At 47.9% G+C, this 27,443-nt stretch overlaps 2 protein-coding genes across 2 annotated transcripts in view; one reads left to right on the plus strand and one right to left on the minus strand.

Moving 5' to 3' along the window:
• The window catches only part of cdc42bpb (CDC42 binding protein kinase beta (DMPK-like)), a 54,706-nt gene extending 53,492 nt beyond the window's left edge, over positions 1-1,214 (minus strand). Inside the window, exon 1 of the mRNA XM_053337294.1 lies at positions 603-1,214. Coding sequence (XP_053193269.1) covers positions 603-771 — 169 coding nt within the window. The 5' untranslated portion in view covers positions 772-1,214. The remainder of the gene's footprint in view (positions 1-602) is intronic.
• Positions 1,215-8,753: 7,539 nt separating this feature from the next.
• Positions 8,754-12,238, plus strand: LOC128377440 (photoreceptor outer segment membrane glycoprotein 2-like). Its single transcript, XM_053337392.1, has 3 exons — positions 8,754-9,334; positions 11,669-11,915; positions 11,987-12,238. The coding sequence occupies exons 1-3, from the start codon at positions 8,754-8,756 to the stop codon at positions 12,236-12,238; spliced, it is 1,080 nt and encodes a 359-aa protein (XP_053193367.1).
• The last annotated feature ends 15,205 nt before the right edge of the window (positions 12,239-27,443 follow it).

Here is a 27,443-nt window from a genome sequence, read left to right on the forward strand (position 1 = left end):
GTTTAAACAGTTTTAATATTAATATAAAATGAAATGTTACTAATATTAGTCAATCTAATCAATCTAGGACAAAGTGGGACAGACCAGGACAAAGTGGGACAAAGTGGGACAGACCAGGACAGAGTGGGACAGACCAGGACAGAGTGGGACAGACCAGGACAGAGTGGGACAGACCAGGACAAAGTGGGTCAGACCAGGACAAAGTGGGACAAAGTGGGACAGACCAGGACAAAGTGGGACAAAGTGGGACAGACCAGGACAAAGTGGGACAAAGTGGGACAAAGTGGGACAGACCAGGACAAAGTGGGTCAGACCAGGACAAAGTGGGACAAAGTGGGTCAGACCAGTGCAAAGTGGGACAGACCAGGACAAAGTGGGTCAGACCAGGACAAAGTGGGACAAAGTGGGACAGACCAGTGCAAAGTGGGACAGACCAGTGCAGAGTGGGACAGACCAGGACAAAGTGGGTCAGACCAGGACAAAGTGGGACAGACCAGGACAAAGTGGGACAGACCAGGACAAAGTGGGACAGACCACACTGATGGACTAACACACCCGGGTCCAGGCCCTCTATCGGGTCCCGGACCGGGTCGAGGTCTTACCCCACTGCAGGAAGTCCTGGACGTGCTTCTCCCTCCTCAGGGGCGTGTGGGACACCTCGGAGTGCAGACAGAGCAGCAGGTCGAGCAGCGTCTCCACACTCAGACATCCCGCCACCTTCTGCTCCAGCAGCAGCTCCTCCAGGCGCTTCAGGCGGGCCTGAGCCGACATGCTGGCCGGGGACAGGCTCCTCTCTCCCGGGGACAGTCACCGCCTCTCTCCCGGGGACAGTGTCCTCTCTCCGCTTCCTGTAGCCTGCTAGCCGCCTCGTTACATCTGGCGGAGGGTCAGGTCGGTGTCCCAGTGTCCCGGTGTCCCGGTGTCTCGGTATCCAAGTGTCTCGGTGTCTCGGTGTCCCGGTGTCCCGGTGTCTCGGTGTGTCTCCGCCGGTTACCGCCTGCAGGCCCGCGCCGGTCCGCCCTCCGCCGCTTTAATCCCAGTAAATCTGGACTTTCCTCCCGGTCAGACCGCCGCCCGGTCGCTGCTCTGCCCGGTAACCGGGAGCTCCGGGGAGAGTTCACGGTACCGGCGGACCTCCGGTAGAAGCGTCGGGGCGCTGCGGGAGGATCACGGAGCTTTTTGGGAGTTTTTGTGCAGCTGGAAGGAGCGGAGGGAATATGGCTGAAACCAGACCGGATCACCGACAACAAGCACGAGACACCGGGATACACTTCCTGTCCGGGGGGGGCGGGGTTTCAGAATAAAAGCCCCGCAGAATAAATAGTGATTATTATTGTTTACGATCAGCTGATATTAAACTGTCTCTTCATCTTCATCAGTAAATGTTCTTTATTAGTTTATAAGAAGTTTTAACGCTGAATGATGTTGTTGTTTTATTATTTTGACCAAAGTGCTCAAATGTTTCCGGACTTCAGTTTAAATGAAAGAAGTAAAATCAGTGTTTTTATAAATAAAATGTTTTATTAAATATTCACATTGTTCAGTCAATGAATCCTCTGATCATTCTTCTTTAACATATGAAGTTTATACAGCTGATTTATATATTTATTTATTTTAAAAACATATATATATATACGTATGTGTATGTACATCCATACATATTATAAGTTTGAATCAGATATAAAAACAAAATCACTGAAATAATAAATCTTTAAAATAAAAGAAATAACTTCTTTAAATCAACATAAAGCTTTTTCCTGCTTCTGAAACATGAAACATGAAACATGATGATAATAATAATGATGAATATGAAACACCAGCTGCTCTCAGCTCTGCTCGTGGCTCAGAGGTCCATCAAGCTCTTTTTTGGGGGGACGTTGAGTGTCCATGCTTTTATTCTGAAGTCTGACAGCCAGGCCGGATGTGTCTTCCTGCTGCCGCGTGCTGACCTGACTCACCTGTCTGTCTATCCCTGAGGAGCACGAGGCCCCGCCCTCCTGCACCGGAAACGCTCTGGATACATGACGTCATGCTCTGATTGACAGGAGCTGGAGCGGACTGGTACACCCCCCCTCCCCACCTGACTCTGACGTCATCAGCACAAACAATCACAGTCTCAACAGAGAGATAGATTAATTACATAATAATATGTATATAATGTATATAATATTATATATTATATACACACTATATATATGTAATATATATATATAATGTATATAATATATATGTTATATATAAATAATATATATAATGTGTATATAATGTGTATAATATATATAATGTATAAAATGTATATATAGTATATATAGCGTATATAAAGTATATAAAGTATATAATGTATATAATGTATATAGAGGGTAATGCATAGTCTTGTCCACTAGAGGGCTTCCTAACATTATAACCAGTTTACTGCTGTAATAATCAGAGTATGACGTCATTCACAGCTGCAGCTGATCAATCAATCAGTCAATCAGCAGCTCTGATTCAGGTTCATGTAGTTCAAAATGATTCATGATAATAAAACGTCTCTGATGGACACTCACACGTCTCTGATGGACACTCACACGTCTCTGATGGACACTCACACGTCTCTGATGGACACTCACACGTCTCTGGTGGACACTCACACGTCTCTGATGGACACTCACACGTCTCTGCTCTGATGGACACTCACACGTCTCTGGTGGACACTCACACGTCTCTGCTCTGATGGACACTCACACGTCTCTGATGGACACTCACACGTCTCTGGTGGACACTCACACGTCTCTGATGGACACTCACACGTCTCTGATGGACACTCACACGTCTCTGCTCTGATGGACACTCACACGTCTCTGATGGACACTCACACGTCTCTGCTCTGGTGGACACTCACACGTCTCTGATGGACACTCACACGTCTCTGGTGGACACTCACACGTCTCTGCTCTGATGGACACTCACACGTCTCTGATGGACACTCACACGTCTCTGGTGGACACTCACACGTCTCTGGTGGACACTCACACGTCTCTGATGGACACTCACACGTCTCTGCTCTGATGGACACTCACACGTCTCTGGTGGACACTCACACGTCTCTGGTGGACACTCACACGTCTCTGATGGACACTCACACGTCTCTGGTGGACACTCACACGTCTCTGCTCTGATGGACACTCACACGTCTCTGATGGACACTCACACGTCTCTGATGGACACTCACACGTCTCTGCTCTGATGGACACTCACACGTCTCTGATGGACACTCACACGTCTCTGATGGACACTCACACGTCTCTGGTGGACACTCACACGTCTCTTCTCTGATGGACACTCACACGTCTCTGCTCTGATGGACACTCACACGTCTCTGATGGACACTCACACGTCTCTGATGGACACTCACACGTCTCTGCTCTGATGGACACTCACACGTCTCTGGTGGACACTCACACGTCCCTGGTGGACACTCACACGTCTTTGCTCTGATGGACACTCACACGTCTCTGGTGGACACTCACACGTCTCTGCTCTGATGGACACTCACACGTCTCTGCTCTGATGGACACTCACACGTCTCTGATGGACACTCACACGTCTCTGGTGGACACTCACACGTCTCTGATGGACACTCACACGTCCCTGCTCTGATGGACACTCACACGTCTCTGGTGGACACTCACACGTCCCTGGTGGACACTCACACGTCTCTGATGGACACTCACACGTCTCTGATGGACACTCACACGTCTCTGCTCTGATGGACACTCACACGTCTCTGGTGGACACTCACACGTCTCTGATGGACACTCACACGTCTCTGGTGGACACTCACACGTCTCTGCTCTGATGGACACTCACACGTCTCTGATGGACACTCACACGTCTCTGGTGGACACTCACACGTCTCTGATGGACACTCACACGTCTCTGATGGACACTCACACGTCTCTGGTGGACACTCACACGTCTCTGATGGACACTCACACGTCTCTGCTCTGGTGGACACTCACACGTCTCTGGTGGACACTCACACGTCCCTGCTCTGATGGACACTCACACGTCTCTGATGGACACTCACACGTCTCTGATGGACACTCACACGTCTCTGCTCTGATGGACACTCACACGTCTCTGCTCTGGTGGACACTCACACGTCTCTGCTCTGATGGACACTCACACGTCTCTGATGGACACTCACACGTCTCGTCTCTGGTGGACACTCACACGTCTCTGATGGACACTCACACGTCTCTGCTCTGATGGACACTCACACGTCTCTGGTGGACACTAACACGTCTCTGATGGACACTCACACGTCTCTGGTGGACACTCACACGTCTCTGGTGGACACTCACACGTCTCTGGTGGACACTAACACGTCTCTGCTCTGATGGACACTCACACGTCTCTGCTCTGATGGACACTCACACGTCTCTGATGGACACTCACACGTCTCTGCTCTGGTGGACACTCACACGTCTCTGATGGACACTCACACGTCTCTGGTGGACACTCACACGTCTCTGCTCTGATGGACACTCACACGTCTCTGATGGACACTCACACGTCTCTGGTGGACACTCACACGTCTCTGGTGGACACTCACACGTCTCTGATGGACACTCACACGTCTCTGCTCTGATGGACACTCACACGTCTCTGGTGGACACTCACACGTCTCTGGTGGACACTCACACGTCTCTGATGGACACTCACACGTCTCTGGTGGACACTCACACGTCTCTGCTCTGATGGACACTCACACGTCTCTGATGGACACTCACACGTCTCTGATGGACACTCACACGTCTCTGCTCTGATGGACACTCACACGTCTCTGATGGACACTCACACGTCTCTGATGGACACTCACACGTCTCTGGTGGACACTCACACGTCTCTTCTCTGATGGACACTCACACGTCTCTGCTCTGATGGACACTCACACGTCTCTGATGGACACTCACACGTCTCTGATGGACACTCACACGTCTCTGCTCTGATGGACACTCACACGTCTCTGGTGGACACTCACACGTCCCTGGTGGACACTCACACGTCTTTGCTCTGATGGACACTCACACGTCTCTGGTGGACACTCACACGTCTCTGCTCTGATGGACACTCACACGTCTCTGCTCTGATGGACACTCACACGTCTCTGATGGACACTCACACGTCTCTGGTGGACACTCACACGTCTCTGATGGACACTCACACGTCCCTGCTCTGATGGACACTCACACGTCTCTGGTGGACACTCACACGTCCCTGGTGGACACTCACACGTCTCTGATGGACACTCACACGTCTCTGATGGACACTCACACGTCTCTGCTCTGATGGACACTCACACGTCTCTGGTGGACACTCACACGTCTCTGATGGACACTCACACGTCTCTGGTGGACACTCACACGTCTCTGCTCTGATGGACACTCACACGTCTCTGATGGACACTCACACGTCTCTGGTGGACACTCACACGTCTCTGATGGACACTCACACGTCTCTGATGGACACTCACACGTCTCTGGTGGACACTCACACGTCTCTGATGGACACTCACACGTCTCTGCTCTGGTGGACACTCACACGTCTCTGGTGGACACTCACACGTCCCTGCTCTGATGGACACTCACACGTCTCTGATGGACACTCACACGTCTCTGATGGACACTCACACGTCTCTGCTCTGATGGACACTCACACGTCTCTGCTCTGGTGGACACTCACACGTCTCTGCTCTGATGGACACTCACACGTCTCTGATGGACACTCACACGTCTCGTCTCTGGTGGACACTCACACGTCTCTGATGGACACTCACACGTCTCTGCTCTGATGGACACTCACACGTCTCTGGTGGACACTAACACGTCTCTGATGGACACTCACACGTCTCTGGTGGACACTCACACGTCTCTGGTGGACACTCACACGTCTCTGGTGGACACTAACACGTCTCTGCTCTGATGGACACTCACACGTCTCTGCTCTGATGGACACTCACACGTCTCTGGTGGACACTCACACGTCTCTGCTCTGATGGACACTCACACGTCTCTGCTCTGATGGACACTCACACGTCTCTGCTCTGATGGACACTCACACGTCTCTGCTCTGGTGGACACTCACACGTCTCTGATTGACACACACACGTCTCTGATGGACACTCACACGTCTCTGCTCTGATGGACACTCACACGTCTCTGATGGACACTCACACGTCTCTGGTGGACACTCACACGTCTCTGCTCTGATGGACACTCACACGTCTCTGCTCTGATGGACACTCACACGTCTCTGATGGACACTCACACGTCTCTGGTGGACACTCACACGTCTCTGCTCTGGTGGACACTCACACGTCTCTGCTCTGGTGGACACTCACACGTCTCTGATAGACACTCACACGTCCCTGCTCTGATGGACACTCACACGTCCCTGCTCTGATGGACACTCACACGTCTCTGGTGGACACTCACACGTCTCTGATGGACACTCACACGTCTCTGATGGACACTCACACGTCCCTGCTCTGGTGGACACTCACACGTCTCTGGTGGACACTCACACGTCTCTGATGGACACTCACACGTCTCTGGTGGACACTCACACGTCTCTGATGGACACTCACACGTCTCTGATGGACACTCACACGTCTCTGCTCTGATGGACACTCACACGTCTCTGCTCTGATGGACACTCACACGTCTCTGATGGACACACACACGTCTCTGATGGACACTCACACGTCTCTGCTCTGATGGACACTCACACGTCCCTGCTGGACACTCACACGTCTCTGATGGACACTCACACGTCTCTGCTCTGATGGACACTCACACGTCCCTGCTGGACATTCACACGTCCCTGCTGGACACTCACACGTCTCTGCTCTGATGGACACTCACACGTCTCCGGTGGACACTCACACGTCTCTGCTCTGATGGACACTCACACGTCTCTGCTCTGATGGACACTCACACGTCTCTGGTGGACACTCACACGTCTCTGGTGGACACTCACACGTCTCTGCTCTGATGGACACTCACACGTCTCTGCTCTGATGGACACTCACACGTCTCTGCTCTGATGGACACTCACACGTCTCTGGTGGACACTCACACGTCTCTGCTCTGGTGGACACTCACACGTCTCTGATGGACACTCACACGTCCCTGCTGGACACTCACACGTCTCTGGTGGACACTCACACGTCTCTGGTGGACCAGCTGGTGAATGTTGTCTCTCAGCTGATTACAGACCAGATTAGCTGTAAGTGGATTACAGGTTAGAGAACAGCACTCGCCTCCAAACTGCAGGAGCTTCGTTGTTCACTCCACAACCGAAACTGATGATGATGATTATAATGATGATGATGATGATGATGAAGATGATGAAGATGAAGATGATGATGATGAAGGGCAGCTGGACAGACAGCAGACGAGCTGCGGCTGGTAGATGATTGACAGCTTTAAGACAACGGGACAAAAGCGTCTGCAGAGCTCCGTGATCTCAGGTCAGTGCTGCTTTACTTTATTCAGCTGCTAGAGGACAGCCTGTCTCCTGGGGGACACTAGAGGACAGCCTGTCTCCTGTGGACACTAGAGGACAGCCTGTCTCCTGTGGATACTAGAGGACAGCCTGTCTCCTGTGGATACTAAGTACAGCTTGTCTCCTGTGGATACTAGAGGACAGCGTGTCTCCTGGGGACACTAGAGGACAGCCTGTCTCCTGAGGACACTAGAGGACAGCCTGTCTCCTGTGGGACACTAAAGGACAGCCTGTCTCCTGTGGGACACTAGAGGACAGCCTGTCTCCTGGGGGACACAAGAGGACAGCCTGTCTCCTGGGGGACACAAGAGGACAGCCTGTCTCCTGTGGGACACTAGAGGACAGCCTGTCTGCTGAGGACACTAGAGGAGAGCCTGTCTCCTGAGGACACTAGAGGACAGCCTGTCTCCTGTGGGACACTAGAGGACAGCCTGTCTGCTGAGGACACTAGAGGACAGCCTGTCTCCTGAGGACACTAGAGGACAGCCTGTCTCCTGTGGGACACTAGAGGACAGCCTGTCTCCTGAGGACCCTAGAGGACAGCTTGTCTCCTGTGGGACACTAGAGGACAGCCTGTCTGCTGAGGACACTAGAGGACAGCTTGTGTCCTGTGGGACAGCCTGTCTCCTGTGGGACACTAGAGGACAGCTTGTCTCCTGTGGACACTAGAGTACAGCGTGTCTCCTGTGGACACTAGTGGACAGCGTGTCTCCTGTGGACACTAGAGGACAGCCTGTGTCCTGTGGGACAGCTTGTCTCCTGTGGGACACTAGAGGACAGCCTGTCTCCTGTGGACACTAGAGTACAGCGTGTCTCCTGTGGACACTAGTGGACAGCGTGTCTCCTGTGGGACAGCGTGTCTCCTGTGGGACACTAAGTACAGCTTGTCTCCTGTGGGACACTAGAGGACAGCGTGTCTCCTGTGGGACACTAGAGGACAGCTTGTCTCCTGTGGAACGCTAGAGGACAGCCTGTCTCCTGTGGGACACTAGAGGACAGCGTGTCTCCTGTGGGACAGCATGTCTCCTGTGGGACACTAGAGGACAGCCTGTCTCCTGTGGGACACTAGAGGACAGCGTGTCTCCTGGGGACACTAGAGGACAGCGTGTCTCCTGTGGGACAGCCTGTCTCCTGTGGGACAATAGAGGACAGCGTGAGCATGCCGGCGGCGTGGACGTGGACGTGACGCCCAGAGGACGGACATGGCGGTCGGTAAGGTGACGTTCACCAAGCGAGAGCGGGAGAAGCTGGCGGAGGTCCTGTGCCTACTGAACTGGGTCTCCGTGGTAACGGGCTCCATCCTGCTCTGCCTGGGCCTGTTCCTCAGGGTGGAGCTTCAGAAATGGCAGGAAGTGATGTCAGAGCAGGGCGTGTTGTACGTGCCTCACATGCTGATCGCCACCGGCCTGGCGGCTTGCTGCATCAACTTCCTGGGCGGGAAGATCTGCCTGGACTGCGCCGACTGCAACAAGTTCCTGCGCTGGAAGCTGGTGATGATGCCGTACGTGGTCTGCACCTTCTGCTTCACTTCCTGCGTCCTGGCGGGGGCGCTCATGTGCTACAGCGTGCACAGCCAGCTGGAGGAGTCGCTGTTCCTGGGTCTGCGCAGCGCCATGCGCTACTACAAAGACACGGACACACCTGGACGCTGCTACCTGAAGACGACTCTGGACCTGCTGCAGATCCAGTTCCAGTGCTGCGGGAACAGCGGCTTTAGGGACTGGTTCCAGGTCCAGTGGATCAGCAACCGCTACCTGGACATGAGCAGCAGCACCGTGCTGGAGTAAGTTCTACTGGTTCTACTGGTTTACACTGCAGCTAACAATTAATAATAATCAATAAATCTATAGAAGGAGGTGAAGATACACTCCACACACCTGTAGACGTGTGTGTGGGGGGGCAGTTAAACCTGGTTAGAGGGGTCAAAGGTCAAGGTATTAATTTTAACCTGCCTGCAGAGATGGCTGATACACTGCCTGATTGGTTCCTGATTGGCAACGCCTGGAGGAACCAGAAGCTCAAAACAAGCCAACAGCAGAATAAGATGTTTTTCAAGGATCAACCAGATACCCAAGTGGATGAAAGGGTAGCTTCCCTCCGCCTTCGGGTGGGGGGACGGATCCTGGCTGCTGTTTGTGCCTATGGTCCAAACAGCAGCTCAGAGTATCCACCCTTCTTGGACTCCTTGGAGGGGGGGCTGGAGAGTGCTCCACTTCAAAGCCCATGTTGGTAGTGACAGTGAGACCTGGAGGGGTGAGATTGGGAGGAACGCCCCCCCCCCATCTGAACCCGAGCGGTGTTCTGTTATTGGACTTCTGTGCTCATCACAGGTTGTCCATAACGAACACACAGGGGGGGGGGGGTCCATATGTGCACTTGGCACCAGGACACCCTAGGCCGCAGTTCCATGATTGACTTTGTAGTCGTGTCGTCGGACTTGCGGCCGCATGTCTTGGACACTCGGGTGAAGAGAGGGGCGGAGCTGTCAACTGATCACCACCTGGTGGTGAGTTGGCTCCGATGGGGGGGGGGAGGATGCCGGTCAGACCTGGCAGACCCAAACGTATTGTGAGGGTCTGCTGGGAACGTCTGGCAGAGTCTCCTGTCAGAGAGAGTTTCAACTCACACCTCCGGGAGAGCTTCGACCGTGTACCGGGGGAGGAGGGGGACATTGAGTCCGAGTGGGCCATGTTCCGTGCCTCCATTGTTAAGGCGGCCGACCGGAGCTGTGGCCGCAAGGTGGTCGGTGCCTGTCGGGGCGGCAATCCCCGAACCCGCTGGTGTACACCGGCGGTGAGGGATGCCGTCAAGCTGAAGAAGGAGTCCTATAGGACCTTATTGGCCTGTAGGACTCCGGAGGCAGCAGACAGGTACCGGCAGACCAAGCGGAGCGCAGCTAGGGCGGTCGCTGAGGCAAAAACCCGGACATGGGAGGAGTTCGGTGAGGCCATGGAGAACGACTTCCGGACGGCTTCGAAGAGGTTCTGGACCACCATCCGGCGTCTCAGGAGGGGGAAGCAGTGCGCCGTCAACACTGTGTACGGTGGGGACGGTGTGCTGCTGACCTCGACTCGGGACGTTGTGGATCGGTGGAAGGAATACTTTGAAGACCTCCTCAATCCCACCGACACGCCTTCCAGTAAGGAAGCAGGGCCTGGGGACTCGGGTGTGGGCTCTCCTATCTCTGGGGTGGAGGTCGCCGAGGTGGTTAAAAAGCTCCTCGGTGGCAGGGCCCCGGGGGTGGATGAGATCCGCCCCGAATGCCTCAAGGCCCTGGATGTTGTGGGGCTGTCATGGTTGACACGACTCTGCAGCATCGCGTGGACATCGGGGGCAGTGCCTCTGGATTGGCAGACTGGGGTGGTGGTCCCTCTTTTTAAGAAGGGGGACCGGAGGGTGTGTTCCAACTATAGGGGGATCACACTCCTCAGCCTCCCTGGTAAGGTCTATTCGGGGGTGCTGGAGAGGAGGGTCCGTCGGATAGTCGAACCTCGGATTCAGGAGGAGCAGTGTGGTTTTCGTCCGGGCCGTGGAACTGTGGACCAGCTCTACACCCTCTGCAGGATCCTTGAGGGTGCATGGGGCCCAACCAGTCCACATGTGTTTTGTGGACTTGGAGAAGGCATTCAACCGTGTCCCAAGGGACACGGTCGATCTTGGTTCCTACCCTCACCTCTGGTCATGAGCTTTGGGTTGTGACCCAAAGAACAAGATCGCGGGTACAAGCATTTATTAAACATTTATTACCAAGAAGCTTTGATACCAAACACATTAACTACTGATTGTGCTGTGATTATATTCATGTATGTATGCATCAGTACCTGATGGATGGCTGCTATAGTACTATGTCCTAACCCTAACCCCCCTCTAACGCCCCTCCAACCTCCAACCCCCTCCAACCCCCACTAACCCCCCTCCAACCCCCACTAACCCCCCTCCAACCCCCACTAACTCCCCTCCAACCCCCACTAACCCCTCTAACCCCTCTCTAACCCCCACAACCCCCACTAACCCCTCTAACCACCACTAACCCCCACAACCCCCACTAACCCCTCTAACCCCTCTCTAACCCCACTCCAACCCCCACTAACCCCCTCTAACCCCGCCTCTCTAACAGCAGGTTGAGGAGTAATGTGAGGGGTCAGTACCTGATGGACGGGGTCCCGTTCAGCTGCTGCAGCACTCTGTCCCCGCGGCCCTGCATCCAGCAGCAGGTCTCTAACAGCTCTGCACACTTTAACTACGACCGGCAGAGTCAGCAGCTGAACCTTTGGGGGGGGGGCTGCCGCCAGGCGCTGCTGGACCACTACACCGGACTCATGCAGTCCATCGGGCTCACCGTGCTGCTCATCTGGCTGTTTGAGGTACTGAAGACACGACCGTGAGTTGGTTTATGAACCTTCAGATGAAGCTGATCAGTGTGACTGTGTTTCAGCTGCTGGTCCTGACGGGGGTCCGGTACCTGCAGACCGCCATGGAGAACGTGCTGCGGCTGGGGGATCCGGACTCGGAGTCTGACGGCTGGATTCTGGAGAACAGTCTGGCAGAGACGGCTCGCTCCAACTTCAACATCATCAAGAGTTTGGGGAAGTGTTACCAAGGCGACGACGACGACCCAAACATCAACGTCCCCACCGTCGCCGAGGTGTCGGCCCTGCAGGTTCATCCAGGACGCATCGACTGCTGAGGCCTGATCCAGACCCTGACCCTGATCCATATCCAGATCCAGACCCTGACCCTGATCCAGATCCAGACCCTGACCCTGATCCTGATCCAGACCCTGACCCTGATCCTGATCCAGACTACTTGCCTTCAGACCTCCATGTTTAACAGAACCAGTCTGCTGATCAGCTGTGTGAACATTTGATACTTATTGAAACTGACTGTTCACTTGCTGCCTAACCCCCCCCCCCCCCCATAATAACAGATCCAAGATGGCCGCCCCCCCTCCATAACAACAGATCCAAGATGGCCGCCCCACTCATCAACAGTGTGACAGTCGAGGTAACTTCCTGTTTCTTAGCGTTAAATCTGTTTTTCTGTTTCTAAACTAGAACGAATCAAACTGCTTTGATGTTTCAGCATCACCGAGCCAAGATGGCGACCGTTGGGGGCAAGAAGTACTTCCTGTTTACACTTCTCAGGTTCAGAATATGGAGAACAGAAGAAGAGACTGACGAGGCGTTCAGGTGCTGAATCAGACGACGTTTCACATTTTTAATTGATTTGTGATGAACGAAGAAAAACATGAGACATTCAAGTGTGATTTATTAATGAGGCCTCAGGTGAACTGATCTCCATGACGACAGGCTCCGCCCACCAGGCAGCTGCTTCCTGTCTTCACACTGATGACATCACTAACAGCTGATCTGATTTATTGTGAAATAAAAATCACAGAAACACTCAAAAGTTTCTCATTTCTTCTTTTTCTGTTTCAGATTAAAAAACATGAACAAATGAAGGATTCAATAATCAGTCATGTGATCATTAATCAGTCACTCACACACTCTCTCTCACACACACACACACACACACACACACACACACACACACACACACACACACACACACACAGATCTCATATCCAGACTGGAACTGCTTGTGACGCTGCTCTTCATCCAAACCTTCCCTCAGTGGTCAGTGTGCTGCTTCAGCATCATCTTACAGTTTTTGCTCGTTGCTTGAACACATTTTGCAAAACTTCGCTCATTGTGCCACACAAGTAAACATGACACAACACTGGGACATATACCTACCTACGTAAACTCTGCTATCAGAACCTAAACTCTGCTATCAGAACCTAAACTCTGCTATCAGAACCTAAACTCTACTATCAGAACCTAAACTCTACTATCAGAACCTAAACTCTGCTATCAGAACCTAAACTCTGCTATCAGAACCTAAGCTCTACTATCAGAACCTAAACTCTGCTATCAGAACCTAAACTCTGCTATCAGAACCTAAACTCTGCTATCAGAACCTAAACTCTGCTATCAGAACCTAAACTCTACTATCAGAACCTAAACTCTGCTATCAGAACCCTTTGAAACTTTATATGAAACACTGCAGTCTTTGTTGTTCACTGTTTATTCAGGAGGCACATTTTCAAACAACCACAAAAGCAAAAAGGCCTACTCAATATTGTCTATTGCAGTAACATGAATTCAAATAAAGCAAAAGAAATATAAATAAATAATCATAATAATAATAATAAAACACTATACTGTAAACACTGGCCATTGTGCATACGGGGGCTCATGGATCCCTCCGTCTGTTGGGGTCTGTTGGGGTCTGGCCACAGGACTTCTCCCGCTAGGCACCGGGGAAAATATCCCCTTGCATGTTGAAACCATCCGTGGATTGCCGTCACCTGAATGTCGCTGCAGACCTGTTCCATTGCCTGCAGAAGAGGCATGCGGGCATGTTGTTGGTCATATACACGCCACCTCCAAGCCGAAAACAATGCCTCTATAGGGTTTAAAAATGGTGAGTAAGGGGGCAAGTATACCACTTCAAATTGATGGTGGTTGGTGAACCAGGCTTGGACCAGAGCAGCCCGATGGAAACTGACATGATCCCATACCTCCACCAACCTGGGCTGGTCTGGTCTGTTCTGTACTACTATATTATGGAGAGCATCTAGAAATGTGAGTATATGTTGGCTATTGTATGGACCTAGTTTCGCATGATGATGCAGAAGCCCTCGTCGTCTTGTTTTGCTCAGGTCGAATCCAGCTTCAATGAAAATGAATTCATGAGGCTGTGCAGCTCCATCCATGGCCAAGATTCTCTGTAACAAAAAACCCCAACATACTACTACAGTGCTACACATACAGGTGTTTAAGGTATGGGTTCATGTGTTTGAGGTATGGGTTCATGTGTTTAAGGTATGGGTTCATGTGTTTAAGGTATGGGTTCATGTGTTTAAGGTATGGGTACATGTGTTTGAGGTATGGGTACATGTGTTTAAGGTATGGGTACATGTGTTTGAGGTATGGGTACATGTGTTTAAGGTATGGGTTCATGTGTTTGAGGTATGGGTACATGTGTTTAAGGTATGGGTACATGTGTGTAAGGTATGGGTTAATGTGTTTAAGGTATGGGTTCATGTGTTTAAGGTATGGGTTCATGTGTTTGAGGTATGGGTACATGTGTTTAAGGTATGGGTTCATGTGTTTAAGGTATGGGTTCATGTGTTTGAGGTATGGGTTCATGTGTTTAAGGGTTCATGTGTTTGAGGTATGGGTTCATGTGTTTGAGGTATGGGTTCATGTGTTTAAGGTATGGGTTCATGTGTTTGAGGTATGGGTACATGTGTTTGAGGTATGGGTTCATGTGTTTGAGGTATGGGTTCGTGTGTTTAAGGTATGGGTTCATGTGTTTGAGGTATGGGTACATGTGTTTAAGGTATGGGTACATGTGTTTAAGGTATGGGTTCATGTGTTTAAGGTATGGGTACATGTGTTTAAGGTATGGGTTCATGTGTTTAAGGTATGGGTTCATGTGTTTAAGGTATGGGTACATGTGTTTAAGGTATGGGTTCATGTGTTTAAGGTATGGGTACATGTGTTTGAGGTATGGGTATATGTGTTTGAGGTATGGGTACATGTGTTTAAGGTATGGGTTCATGTGTTTAAGGTATGGGTACATGTGTTTGAGGTATGGGTTCATGTGTTTAAGGTATGGGTTCATGTGTTTGAGGTATGGGTACATGTGTTTAAGGTATGGGTACATGTGTGTAAGGTATGGGTTCATGTGTTTGAGGTATGGGTTCATGTGTTTGAGGTATGGGTTCATGTGTTTAAGGTATGGGTTCATGTGTTTAAGGTATGGGTTCATGTGTTTGAGGTATGGGTACATGTGTTTAAGGTATGGGTTCATGTGTTTAAGGTATGGGTACATGTGTTTAAGGTATGGGTTCATGTGTTTAAGGTATGGATACATGTGTTTGAGGTATGGGTTCATGTGTTTAAGGTATGGGTATATGTGTTTGAGGTATGGGTACATGTGTTTAAGGTATGGGTTCATGTGTTTAAGGTATGGATACATGTGTTTGAGGCATGGGTACATGTGTTTGAGGTATGGGTATATGTGTTTGAGGTATGGGTACATGTGTTTAAGGTATGGGTTCATGTGTTTAAGGTATGGGTACATGTGTTTGAGGTACGGGTACATGTGTTTGAGGTATGGGTTCATGTGTTTAAGGTATGGGTTCATGTGTTTGAGGTATGGGTACATGTGTTTAAGGTATGGGTACATGTGTGTAAGGTATGGGTTCATGTGTTTGAGGTATGGGTTCATGTGTTTGAGGTATGGGTTCATGTGTTTAAGGTATGGGTACATGTGTTTAAGGTATGGGTTCATGTGTTTAAGGTATGGGTTCATGTGTTTAAGGTATGGGTTCATGTGTTTAAGGTATGGGTTCATGGGTTTGAGGTATGGGTACATGTGTGATGACGATGGTGACGATGGTGATGAAGGTGATGATGATGATTATTACAGTGTATTTTATATATTTGTGTTTTCTGCTTGTAATTGACTCTTCTGTCCAGCAGAGGGAGACACATACAAACACACTGACTGAGCTCTGTCCTCTGTCTGTGGTGCTGAAACTCTACAGTATGACTAGTACCTGTAGTAGTATTACAGTATGACTAGTACCTGTAGTAGTATTACAGTATGACTAGTACCTGTAGTAGTAGTATTACAGTATGCCTAGTACCTGTAGTAGTAGTATTACAGTATGCCTAGTACCTGTAGTAGTAGTATTACAGTATGACTAGTACCTGTAGTAGTAGTATTACAGTATGCCTAGTACCTGTAGTAGTATTACAGTATGACTAGTACCTGTAGTAGTAGTAGTATTACAGTATGCCTAGTACCTGTAGTAGTATTACAGTATGCCTAGTACCTGTAGTAGTATTACAGTATGCCTAGTACCTGTAGTAGTATTACAGTATGACTAGTACCTGTAGTAGTAGTATTACAGTATGCCTAGTACCTGTAGTAGTATTACAGTATGCCTAGTACCTGTAGTAGTAGTATTACAGTATGACTAGTACCTGTAGTAGTATTACAGTATGACTAGTACTTGTAGTAGTAGTATTACAGTAGTACCTGTAGTAGTAGTATTACAGTATGCCTAGTACTTGTAGTAATAGTATTACAGTATGACTAGTACTTGTAGTAGTAGTATTACAGTATGCCTAGTACCTGTAGTAATAGTATTACAGTATGACTAGTACCTGTAGTAGTATTACAGTATGACTAGTACCTGTAGTAGTATTACAGTATGACTAGTACTTGTAGTAGTAGTATTACAGTAGTACCTGTAGTAGTAGTATTACAGTATGCCTAGTACTTGTAGTAATAGTATTACAGTATGCCTAGTACCTGTAGTAGTAGTAGTATTACAGTATGACTAGTACCTGTAGTAATAGTATTACAGTATGACTAGTACTTGTAGTAGTAGTATTACAGTATGCCTAGTACTTGTAGTAGTAGTATTACAGTATGCCTAGTACCTGTAGTAGTAGTATTACAGTATGACTAGTACCTGTAGTAGTAGTATTACAGTATGACTAGTACCTGTAGTAGTATTACAGTATGACTAGTACTTGTAGTAGTAGTATTACAGTAGTACCTGTAGTAGTAGTATTACAGTATGCCTAGTACTTGTAGTAATAGTATTACAGTATGACTAGTACTTGTAGTAGTAGTATTACAGTATGCCTAGTACTTGTAGTAGTAGTATTACAGTATGCCTAGTACCTGTAGTAGTAGTATTACAGTATGACTAGTACCTGTAGTAGTAGTATTACAGTATGACTAGTACCTGTAGTAGTATTACAGTATGACTAGTACCTGTAGTAGTAGTAGTATTACAGTAGTACCTGTAGTAGTATTACAGTATGACTAGTACCATTACAGTAGTACTTGTAGTATTTACAGTAGTACTTGTAGTATTTACAGTAGTACTTGTAGTATTTATAGTAGTACTTGTAGTACTTGTAGTATTTATAGTAGTACTTGTAGTATTTATAGTAGTACTTGTAGTATTACATTAGTACTTGTATTTATAGTAGTACTTGTAGTATTTATAGTAGTACTTGTAGTATTTATAGTAGTACTTGTAGTATTACAGTAGTACTTGTAGTATTACAGTAGTACTTGTAGTATTTATAGTAGTACTTGTAGTATTTATAGTAGTACTTGTAGTATTACAGTAGTACTTGTAGTATTACAGTAGTACTTGTAGTATTTATAGTAGTACTTGTAGTATTACAGTAGTACTTGTAGTATTTACAGTAGTACTTGTAGTATTTATAGTAGTACTTGTAGTACTTTGTCTCCTCCTGCTGGCCGCCTGCAGCACTGCAGCTCCTCCAGCAGCCAATCACAGAGGGAGCTGGTTGTCATGGTGATGACCACGTGGTCAGTGCCCCAGATTATTCTCTGACCCCCCCCCCTCTCTCCCCCCTCCCCCCCTCTAACCCCCCTCCCCCCTCTTTGTTTCCTCTTTTCACTCCTCTTTATTCCTTTGTTCCTCCATCAGTCTCCTCCTCTTCCTCTCCTTTGTCCTTCACTTTCCTCCATAAATCACCCGCTGTCCTCCTCTCTCCTCCTCCTGTCTCCTCCTCTCTCCTCCTCTCTCCTCCTCCTCTCTCCTCTTGTCTCCTCCTGTCTCCTCCTGTCTCCTCCTCTTCCTCTCCTTTGTCCTTCACTTTCCTCCATAAATCACCCGCTGTCCTCTTCTCTCCTCCTCTCTCCTCCTCCTGTCTCCTCCTGTCTCCTCCTCTTCCTCTCCTTTGTCCTTCACTTTCCTCCATAAATCACCCGCTGTCCTCCTCTCTCCTCCTCCTGTCTCCTCCTCTCTCCTCCTCTCTCCTCCTCCTCTCTCCTCTTGTCTCCTCCTGTCTCCTCCTGTCTCCTCCTCTTCCTCTCCTTTGTCCTTCACTTTCCTCCATAAATCACCCGCTGTCCTCTTCTCTCCTCCTCTCTCCTCCTCCTGTCTCCTCCTGTCTCCTCCTCTCTCCTCCTGTCTCCTCCTCTCTCCTCCTCTCTCCTCTTCTCTCCTCCTGTCTCCTTCTGTCTCCTCCTGTCTCCTCCTCTCTCCTCCTCCTCTCTCCTCCTCTCTCCTCCTCTCCTCCTGTCTCCTCCTCTCTCCTCCTCTCTCCTCCTGTCTCCTCCTCTCTCCTCCTCTCTCCTCCTGTCTCCTTCTGTCTCCTCTTCTCTCCTCCTCTCTCCTTCTGTCTTCTCCTCTCTCCTCCTGTCTCCTCCTCTCTCCTTCTGTCTTCTCTTCTCTCCTCCTGTCTCCTTCCTTCCGTCCTTCCTTCCTTCCGTGCTTCCTCCCTTCCTTCTTCCCTTCCTTCCTTCCATCTTCCCTTCCTTCCTTCCTTCCATCTTCCCTTTCTTCCTTCCTTCCTTCCATCTTCCCTTCCTTCCTTCCTTCTTTCCTTCCTTCCATCTTCCCTTCCTTCCTTCCTTCCATCTTCCCTTCCTTCCTTCCTTCCTTCCTTCCTTCCTTCCTTCCATCTTCCCTTTCTTCCTTCCTTCCATCTTCCCTTCCTTCCTTCCTTCCTTCCTCTGACTGAAGCTTCAGTCGTCTCGTGTTATGTAACAACTTCTTCTTCACAGTGAATCAGTAAAATGTGTGTGTGTGTGTGTGTGTGTGTCACTGTGTGTGTGTGTGTTACTGTGTGTGTTACTGTGTGTGTCACTGTGTGTGTGTGTGTGTGTGTGTGTGTGTGTGTCACTGTGTGTGTGTGTGTGTGTGTGTGTCACTGTGTGTGTCTTACTGTGTGTGTGTGTGTGTGTGTGTGTCACTGTGTGTGTGTGTGTGTGTGTGTCACTGTGTGTGTCACTGTGTGTGTGTGTGTGTGTCACTGTGTGTGTGTGTGTGTGTCACTGTGTGTGTCACTGTGTGTGTGTCACTGTTAGTGTGTGTGTGTGTGTGTGTGTGTGTGTCACTGTGTGTGTGTGTGTGTGTGTCACTGTGTGTGTGTGTGTGTGTGTGTGTGTGTGTCACTGTGTGTGTGTCACTGTTAGTGTGTGTGTGTGTGTGTGTGTGTGTGTCACTGTGTGTGTGTGTGTGTGTGTCACTGTGTGTGTGTGTGTGTGTGTGTGTGTGTGTCACCGTGTGTGTGAATGAGAGGGAGAGCTCGTTGGTTGCCGTGGTGACGGGGATTAAACGGCTCAGATTTGCATTCGTTTTTAAGACGACCGTGGTCACCTCGTCCGTGTCCCACAATGCACCTGGCTGTTACATAACACAGGGAGGGCTCGGCCAATCAGAGCAGGCGATGTCAGAGCGCACGGATACTCTGAGTGCTGCAGTAAAAGTCCACTTCCTGTTATTAATGTTACAAGCCCTTCAAAATAAAGGCACATGTCTGCTCTGGGTGACATGTGCCTTTATTTTGAAGGGCTTGTGTCGTGTTGTTAATCAGATACACACACACACACACACACACTCACACACACACACACACACACACACACACTCACACACACACTCACAACACACACACACACACACAGCAGAATGATCCTTTAATGTTGTTAACGTGTTACTGGGAATCAAACCGTCAACCTTCAATTAATGAATCTCTGCTGCAGCAAAGAAGCTTAACTGCTGTAATAAGAGAGCACACACACACACACACACACACACACACACACACACACACACACACACAGGGATCAGGCTGCTCTGACTTATATAACTTTCAGTTTCTCAGTTTTAACAATTCACTGTTTGTGTAACATGTGAAGCAGTGCATTGTGGGATCGTGCACAGAGGTCGTAGGTCGGTGATGCTGCGGGTTGCCACGGAGACGTGTTTGACAGCACAGCGGGCTGCAGTCAGGTGTCTCTGCAGGACGCCGTGTCCTCTGGCAGCAGCAGCTCGTCCTGCTGTATAATCTGCTGGATTATCTGCTGTCAGCCTGCAGCAGCACATCAGACAGCAGCTCCACCTGCCACACACACACACACACACACACACACACACACACACACACACACAGAGACAGGAGGGACAGGCTTAAAGACTAGATTGACTCATAAAGTTAAAGCTCAGAGCAGGCTGAGCCTCACGCAGGTGTTTTGAGTCACTTAAAGGAAAAGTTCACTCTTCTTCTTCTTCTTCTGTCTGTAAAGCAGCAGTCAGGGTCAGGGCTAGGTGAAGGGTCAGGGGGTCAGGGTCAGGGCTAGGTGAAGGGTCAGGGGGTCAGGGTCAGGGCTAGGTGAAGGGTCAGGGTCAGGGTTAGGGGGGTCAGGGGTTAGGGGTTAGGGTTAGGGTTAGGGTTAGAGCTCAGTGATGGAGGATGTATCACAGTGTTGATGGAAGTTTAGGAACAAACAGACTTTGATACTGAAACCCTGAAACATAGAAGCTTCACACACACACACACACACACACACACACACACACACACACACACACACACTGACTGTTACTGTTGGAACATTTCTGAGTTGGTCTAACCCTAACACAGAAAGCAGGAAAAATTCATTCAGCTTTTTTTTCTGATAAACATCAAAAATACAAAAACATTAAAAAGCAAAAAGAATAAAACTGATAAAGAATCATTCAAAGTTTAAAAGTGAATTATTTACTGATCAGTTTGTTTTTCACTTTATTTTGAAAGGAATCAGCTGAAGGTGAACAAACTCTTCTTCTCTCCACACAAAGCCGTCATGGCCGCCAGCTGCTGGTTGCCGTGGTAACCGTCCTGGCAGGGCGGCGTGGAGAGGCCGCCTTTGTTCAAACACACAAAACTTTATTTAACATTCAGATCACAGACACACTCTCACTCTGTGATGTCATCAACCCAAAACACATTAAAGCTGCACACTTCCTGTGATGATGTCATCGAACCTCTGAGACTTATTGATCATTGATTTCACACATATGTTGTTCCTGACTGCTCAGCCAATAGGAGGAGGAGGAGGCTGAGCAGGGCTGTGATTGGCTGCCTGCAGGAGTAGGGTGACTGCTGTCAGCTGAGAATCTCCAATGTGCTGAAACGACCTCAGAGGAGGAGGGGGGGGGGGGGGGTGAGGAGGAGGGGGCGGGGGCGCTCAGTCAGCAGAGAATGGTGGGGGAGGGGTGTGTGGGGTCAACGGGTAGACAAGGAGTTTATATTCAGCTCTCATATTCAGCTGCCTCCTGCAGGAGGAGGTGCAGCAGGAGGAGGAGGAGGTGCAGCAGAAGGCTGCAGCAGGAGGAGGTGCAGCAGGAGGAGGCAAGAGGAGGTGCAGCAGGAGGAGACAGCAGGAGGAGGAGGAGGAGCTGCAGCAGAAGGCTGCAGCAGGAGGAGGCAGCAGGAGGAGACAGCAGGAGGAGGTGCAGCAGGAGGAGGAGACAGCAGGAGGAGGAGGAGGAGCTGCAGCAGAAGGCTGCAGCAGGAGGAGACAGCAGGAGGAGACAGCAGGAGGAGGTGCAGCAGGAGGAGGAGACAGCAGGAGGAGGAGGAGGAGCTGCAGCAGAAGGCTGCAGCAGGAGGAGGTGCAGCAGGAGGAGGAGACAGCAGGAGGAGGAGGAGACAGCAGGAGGAGACAGCAGGAGGAGGTGCAGCAGGAGGAGGAGGAGCTGCAGCGTAGAGTATCACGACTCCTCACACTGTCATTACAGATTCAGGTTAAATTAACATGTCTGTCTTTATTCTTCTTTCTTTTAGGAACATTTTAGATCTGGAATCATAACACCTCCATACCATGAAACCATGATACCGTGAAACCATGATACCATGATACCATGATACCGTGAAACCATGATACCATGAAACCATGAAACCATGATACCGTGAAACCATGATACCGTGAAACCATGATACCATGATACCATGATACCGTGAAACCATGATACCATGAAACCATGAAACCATGATACCGTGAAACCATGATACCGTGAAACCATGATACCATGATACCATGAAACCATGATACCGTGAAACCATGATACCATGATACCATGATACCGTGAAACCATGATACCATGAAACCATGAAACCATGATACCGTGAAACCATGATACCGTGAAACCATGATACCATGATACCATGATACCGTGAAACCATGATACCGTGAAACCATGAAACCATGATACCATGAAACCATGATACCATGAAACCATGATACCATGAAACCATGAAACCATGATACCGTGAAACCATGATACCATGATACCATGAAACCATGATACCGTGAAACCATGAAACCATGATACCATGAAACCATGATACCATGAAACCATGATACCATGAAACCATGAAACCATGATACCGTGAAACCATGAAACCATGATACCATGAAACCATGATACCATGAAACCATGATACCATGAAACCATGAAACCATGATACCATGATACCATGATACCGTGAAACCATGATACCGTGATACCATGATACCATGATACCATGAAACCATGATACCGTGAAACCGTGATACCGTGATACCATGATACCGTGAAACCATGATACCGTGATACCATGATACCGTGAAACCGTGATACCGTGAAACCATGATACCATGATACCATGATACCGTGAAACCGTGATACCGTGAAACCGTGAAACCGTGAAACCATGATACCATGAAACCATGATACCATGAAACCGTGATACCGTGATACCGTGACGCCATGAAACCGTGATACCGTGAAACCGTGATACCGTGATACCATGATACCATGAAACCATGAAACCGTGATACCGTGATACCATGAAACCATGAAACCGTGATACCGTGATACCGTGACGCCATGAAACCGTGATACCGTGAAACCGTGATACCGTGATACCGTGACACCGTGAAACCGTGATACCGTGAAACCGTGATACCGTGACACCATGACACCATGAAACCGTGATACCGTGATACCGTGACACCGTGAAACCGTGATACCGTGACACCATGACACCATGAAACCATGACACCATGAAACCATGATACCATGACACCATGACACCATGATACCGTGAAACCGTGATACCGTGAAACCATGAAACCGTGATACCGTGATACCATGAAACCGTGATACCGTGAAACCGTGATACCGTGAAACCGTGAAACCGTGATACCGTGAAACCGTGATACCGTGATACCGTGAAACCGTGATACCATGAAACCGTGAAACCGTGATACCGTGAAACCATGAAACCATGATACCGTGAAACCATGATACCATGAAACCATGAAACCGTGATACCGTGATACCGTGAAACCATGAAACCATTATACCGTGAAACCGTGATACCATGAAACCATGATACCATGAAACCATGATACCATGAAACCATGATACCATGAAACCATGAAACCATGATACCGTGAAACCATGATACCATGAAACCATGATACCGTGATACCGTGAAACCGTGATACCGTGAAACCGTGATACCGTGAAACCGTGATACCGTGACACCGTGATATCGTGAAACCGTGATACCGTGATACAATGATACCGTGAAACCGTGAAACCATGAAACCATGATACCATGAAACCATGAAACCATGATACCGTGAAACCATGATACCATGAAACCATGAAACCATGATACCGTGATACCGTGAAACCGTGATACCGTGATACCGTGATACCGTGAAACCGTGAAACCGTGATACCGTGATACAATGATACCGTGAAACCGTGATACCGTGAAACCGTGATACCGTGATACCGTGAAACCGTGATACCGTGAAACCGTGAAACCGTGAAACCGTGATACCGTGAAACCATGATACCATGAAACCGTGAAACCATGATACCATGAAACCATGATACCATGAAACCGTGAAACCATGATACCATGAAACCATGATACCATGAAACCATGAAACCATGATACCGTGAAACCATGATACCGTGAAACCATGATACCATGAAACCATGAAACCGTGATACCGTGAAACCATGATACCGTGATACCATGAAACCATGAAACATGGGTATGAGTAGTGGGGTAGTGAGATGGGTATGAGTAGTGGGGTAGTGAGATGGGTATGAGTAGTGGGGTAGTGAGATGGGTATGAGTAGTGGGGTAGTGAGATCGGAGGACACACACCTCCTTTATTTTAGATTTTAGTCGTGCTGAAACCAAAAAAACATCTATGTGGTGATGACTGGTGAGTAACATGAATATTATCTTTCCTCCAGACATCAGTTAGACTCATTTCCTTCATAACACGATGAATAACACCTCTGATGCTGGAGTGTGACGGTCCACGCCTGAACTTTTGTCTTTCTGAGGATTTAAAGTTAAAATCAGCTGCCATCATAAAGCACCTGGTAAAGAGGCAACAGTAAGAAAGCTTGGGCTCGTCTGTACTTGGAGCAAAGATACTTATTAGAATGAATTTAATTAATAGTTTCTTGAATAATCAAATATCGTGCTGCCTGATCTTTGATAACTTTATGAATCTGTAACGGACTCTCTTTAAGCTCCTCTTCATGTGGGAGGTGGGTTTGCAGTTCCAGGAAGTAATTCTAACCTTAAGATCAACACACATGGACCGACTGGTTTGAATTTTCCCAACAACTTCAGTATTTTCAGCTTGAACTAAATTCCTGATGATATTTAATATTTGTACTGCTGCAGGTTTGTTTGTGATCTGGTGGTTTATAAATAAAGATTGATTGATTGATTGATTGATTGATTGATGTTTCCTAATCTTTTCCCTCTGACATCGTTGGGTTTGAATTGAAACATATTAATAGAGATGACATCATTAATAAACAGAGATGACATCATTAGAAAAACAGAGATGACATCATTAATAAACAGAGATGACATCATTAATAAATAGAGATGACATCATTAATAAATAGAGATGACATAATTAGAAAAATAGAGATGACATCATTAATAAACAGAGATGACATCATTAATAAATAGAGATGACATCATTAATAAACAGAGATGACATCATTAATAAATAGAGATGGCATCATTAATAAACAGAGATGACATCATTAATAAACAGAGATGACATCATTAGAAAAACAGAGATGACATCATTAATAAACAGAGATGACATCATTAATAAACAGAGATGACATCATTAGAAAAACAGAGATGACATCATTAATAAACAGAGATGACATCATTAATAAACAGAGATGACATCATTAATAAACAGCTCTATGTTCATGTTTTAATCTCAGTGTGAATGATCAATATTCATTCATTAACTGTGAAAAATGTATCTTCAACAAAGGAGACCAAATAATCATTTCCTGTTTACATGACAGAGCTCTATGTGTTATAATAATAATAATAATAATAATAATAATAATAATAATAATGATGATGATGATAATAATAATAATAATAATGATGATATGTTGGATCAAAGCTCTCTGGTGTGACGGTAGAGACACTAATGAAGCTTAAAGGGTTAAAGCAGCAGTGTGACTCTGACTCTGAGCTCAGGCTGCGTGAGAAGGAGGCTAAGTCTCTGTAAGCAGAGAGTCTGTAAGCAGAGAGCATTAACAGTCCACACAACCTCAACACACACCAACACACAGCAACACAACCCCAACACACACTAATACACACCAACACACACTAACACACACCAACACACACCAACACAACCCCAACACACACCAACACAACCCCAACACACACTAATACACACTAATACACACCAACACACACTAATACACACTAATACACACTAACACACACTAACACACACTAACACAACCCCAACACACACCAACACACAGAGGACAAGCAGTGACTGAGATACACACAACACTGAGATCAATAAAGCAACAGATTAATGTACCAAACACCAAACTGATCAATAAAGAAATAAAGAAAAAAGAAATAAAAACTGGATCCAACAGAGAAACAGAATTAAATACACACAGCTGATTCTAACCAGGAAACAGGAAACAGGAAACAGAGTAAAACAGGTGAAGCTCATGAGGAAATCAGGTGGGAAAGAACAGGAAGTACAGACAACACACACGGAGAAAACCTTTCAAAATAAGACATGAAATAAAACACAAACAGAAGCTCAGGTAGGATGAACAGTGATGGGTCACATCTATAATCATACTGAGTGTGCACGAGCATGCACGAGCATGCACGAGCGTGCACGAGCGTGCACGAGCGTGCACAGACACCAGAGAGAGCTTTAGATCACGGTTGCAGAGTTTCTGTTTAACTGCATCAACGTCTCTTCATGAGTTCAGCATCAGTAAAGTACTAGTACCTCTAACTGTACTACAGTAAAGTACTAGTACCTCTAACTGTACTACAATAGAGTACTAGTACCTCTAACAGTACTACAGTAAAGTACTAGTACCTCTAACTGTACTACAGTATAGTACTAGTACCTCTAACTGTACTACAGTAAAGTACTAGTACCTCTAACTGTACTACAGTAGAGTACTAGTACCTCTAACTGTACTACAGTAAAGTACTAGTACCTCTAACTGTATTACAGTAAAGTACTAGTACCTCTAACTGTACTACAGTAGAGTACTAGTACCTCTAACTGTACTACAGTAAAGTACTAGTACCTCTAACTGTACTACAGTAAAGTACTAGTACCTCTAACTGTACTACAGTATAGTACTAGTACCTCTAACTGTACTACAGTAAAGTACTAGTACCTCTAACTGTACTACAGTATAGTACTAGTACCTCTAACTGTACTACAGTAAAGTACTAGTACCTCTAACTGTACTACAGTAAAGTACTAGTACCTCTAACTGTACTACAGTATAGTACTAGTACCTCTAACTGTACTACAGTATAGTACTAGTACCTCTAACAAACTGTACCGTACCGTTACCGTCCTCGTCCTCTTATCCTGGTCGGGTCTCGGGGGGGCAGCAGCCTAAGCAGGAAGCCCAGACTTCCCTCTCC

The sequence above is a fragment of the Scomber japonicus genome, chromosome 17 (assembly GCF_027409825.1).
Source record: "Scomber japonicus isolate fScoJap1 chromosome 17, fScoJap1.pri, whole genome shotgun sequence".
NCBI classification, from domain to species: Eukaryota; Metazoa; Chordata; class Actinopteri; order Scombriformes; family Scombridae; genus Scomber; species Scomber japonicus.

Excerpts from the sequence above, each read along its gene's own strand:
- LOC128377440 (XM_053337392.1), top strand. The coding sequence starts at position 8,754 with ATGGCGGTCGGTAAGGTGACGTTCACCAAGCGAGAGCGGGAGAAGCTG. Across the intron at positions 9,335-11,668 it reads AGCAGCAGCACCGTGCTGGA|CAGGTTGAGGAGTAATGTGA; the intron begins GTAAGTTCTACT and ends CCTCTCTAACAG. Across the intron at positions 11,916-11,986 it reads TGCTCATCTGGCTGTTTGAG|CTGCTGGTCCTGACGGGGGT; the intron begins GTACTGAAGACA and ends ACTGTGTTTCAG.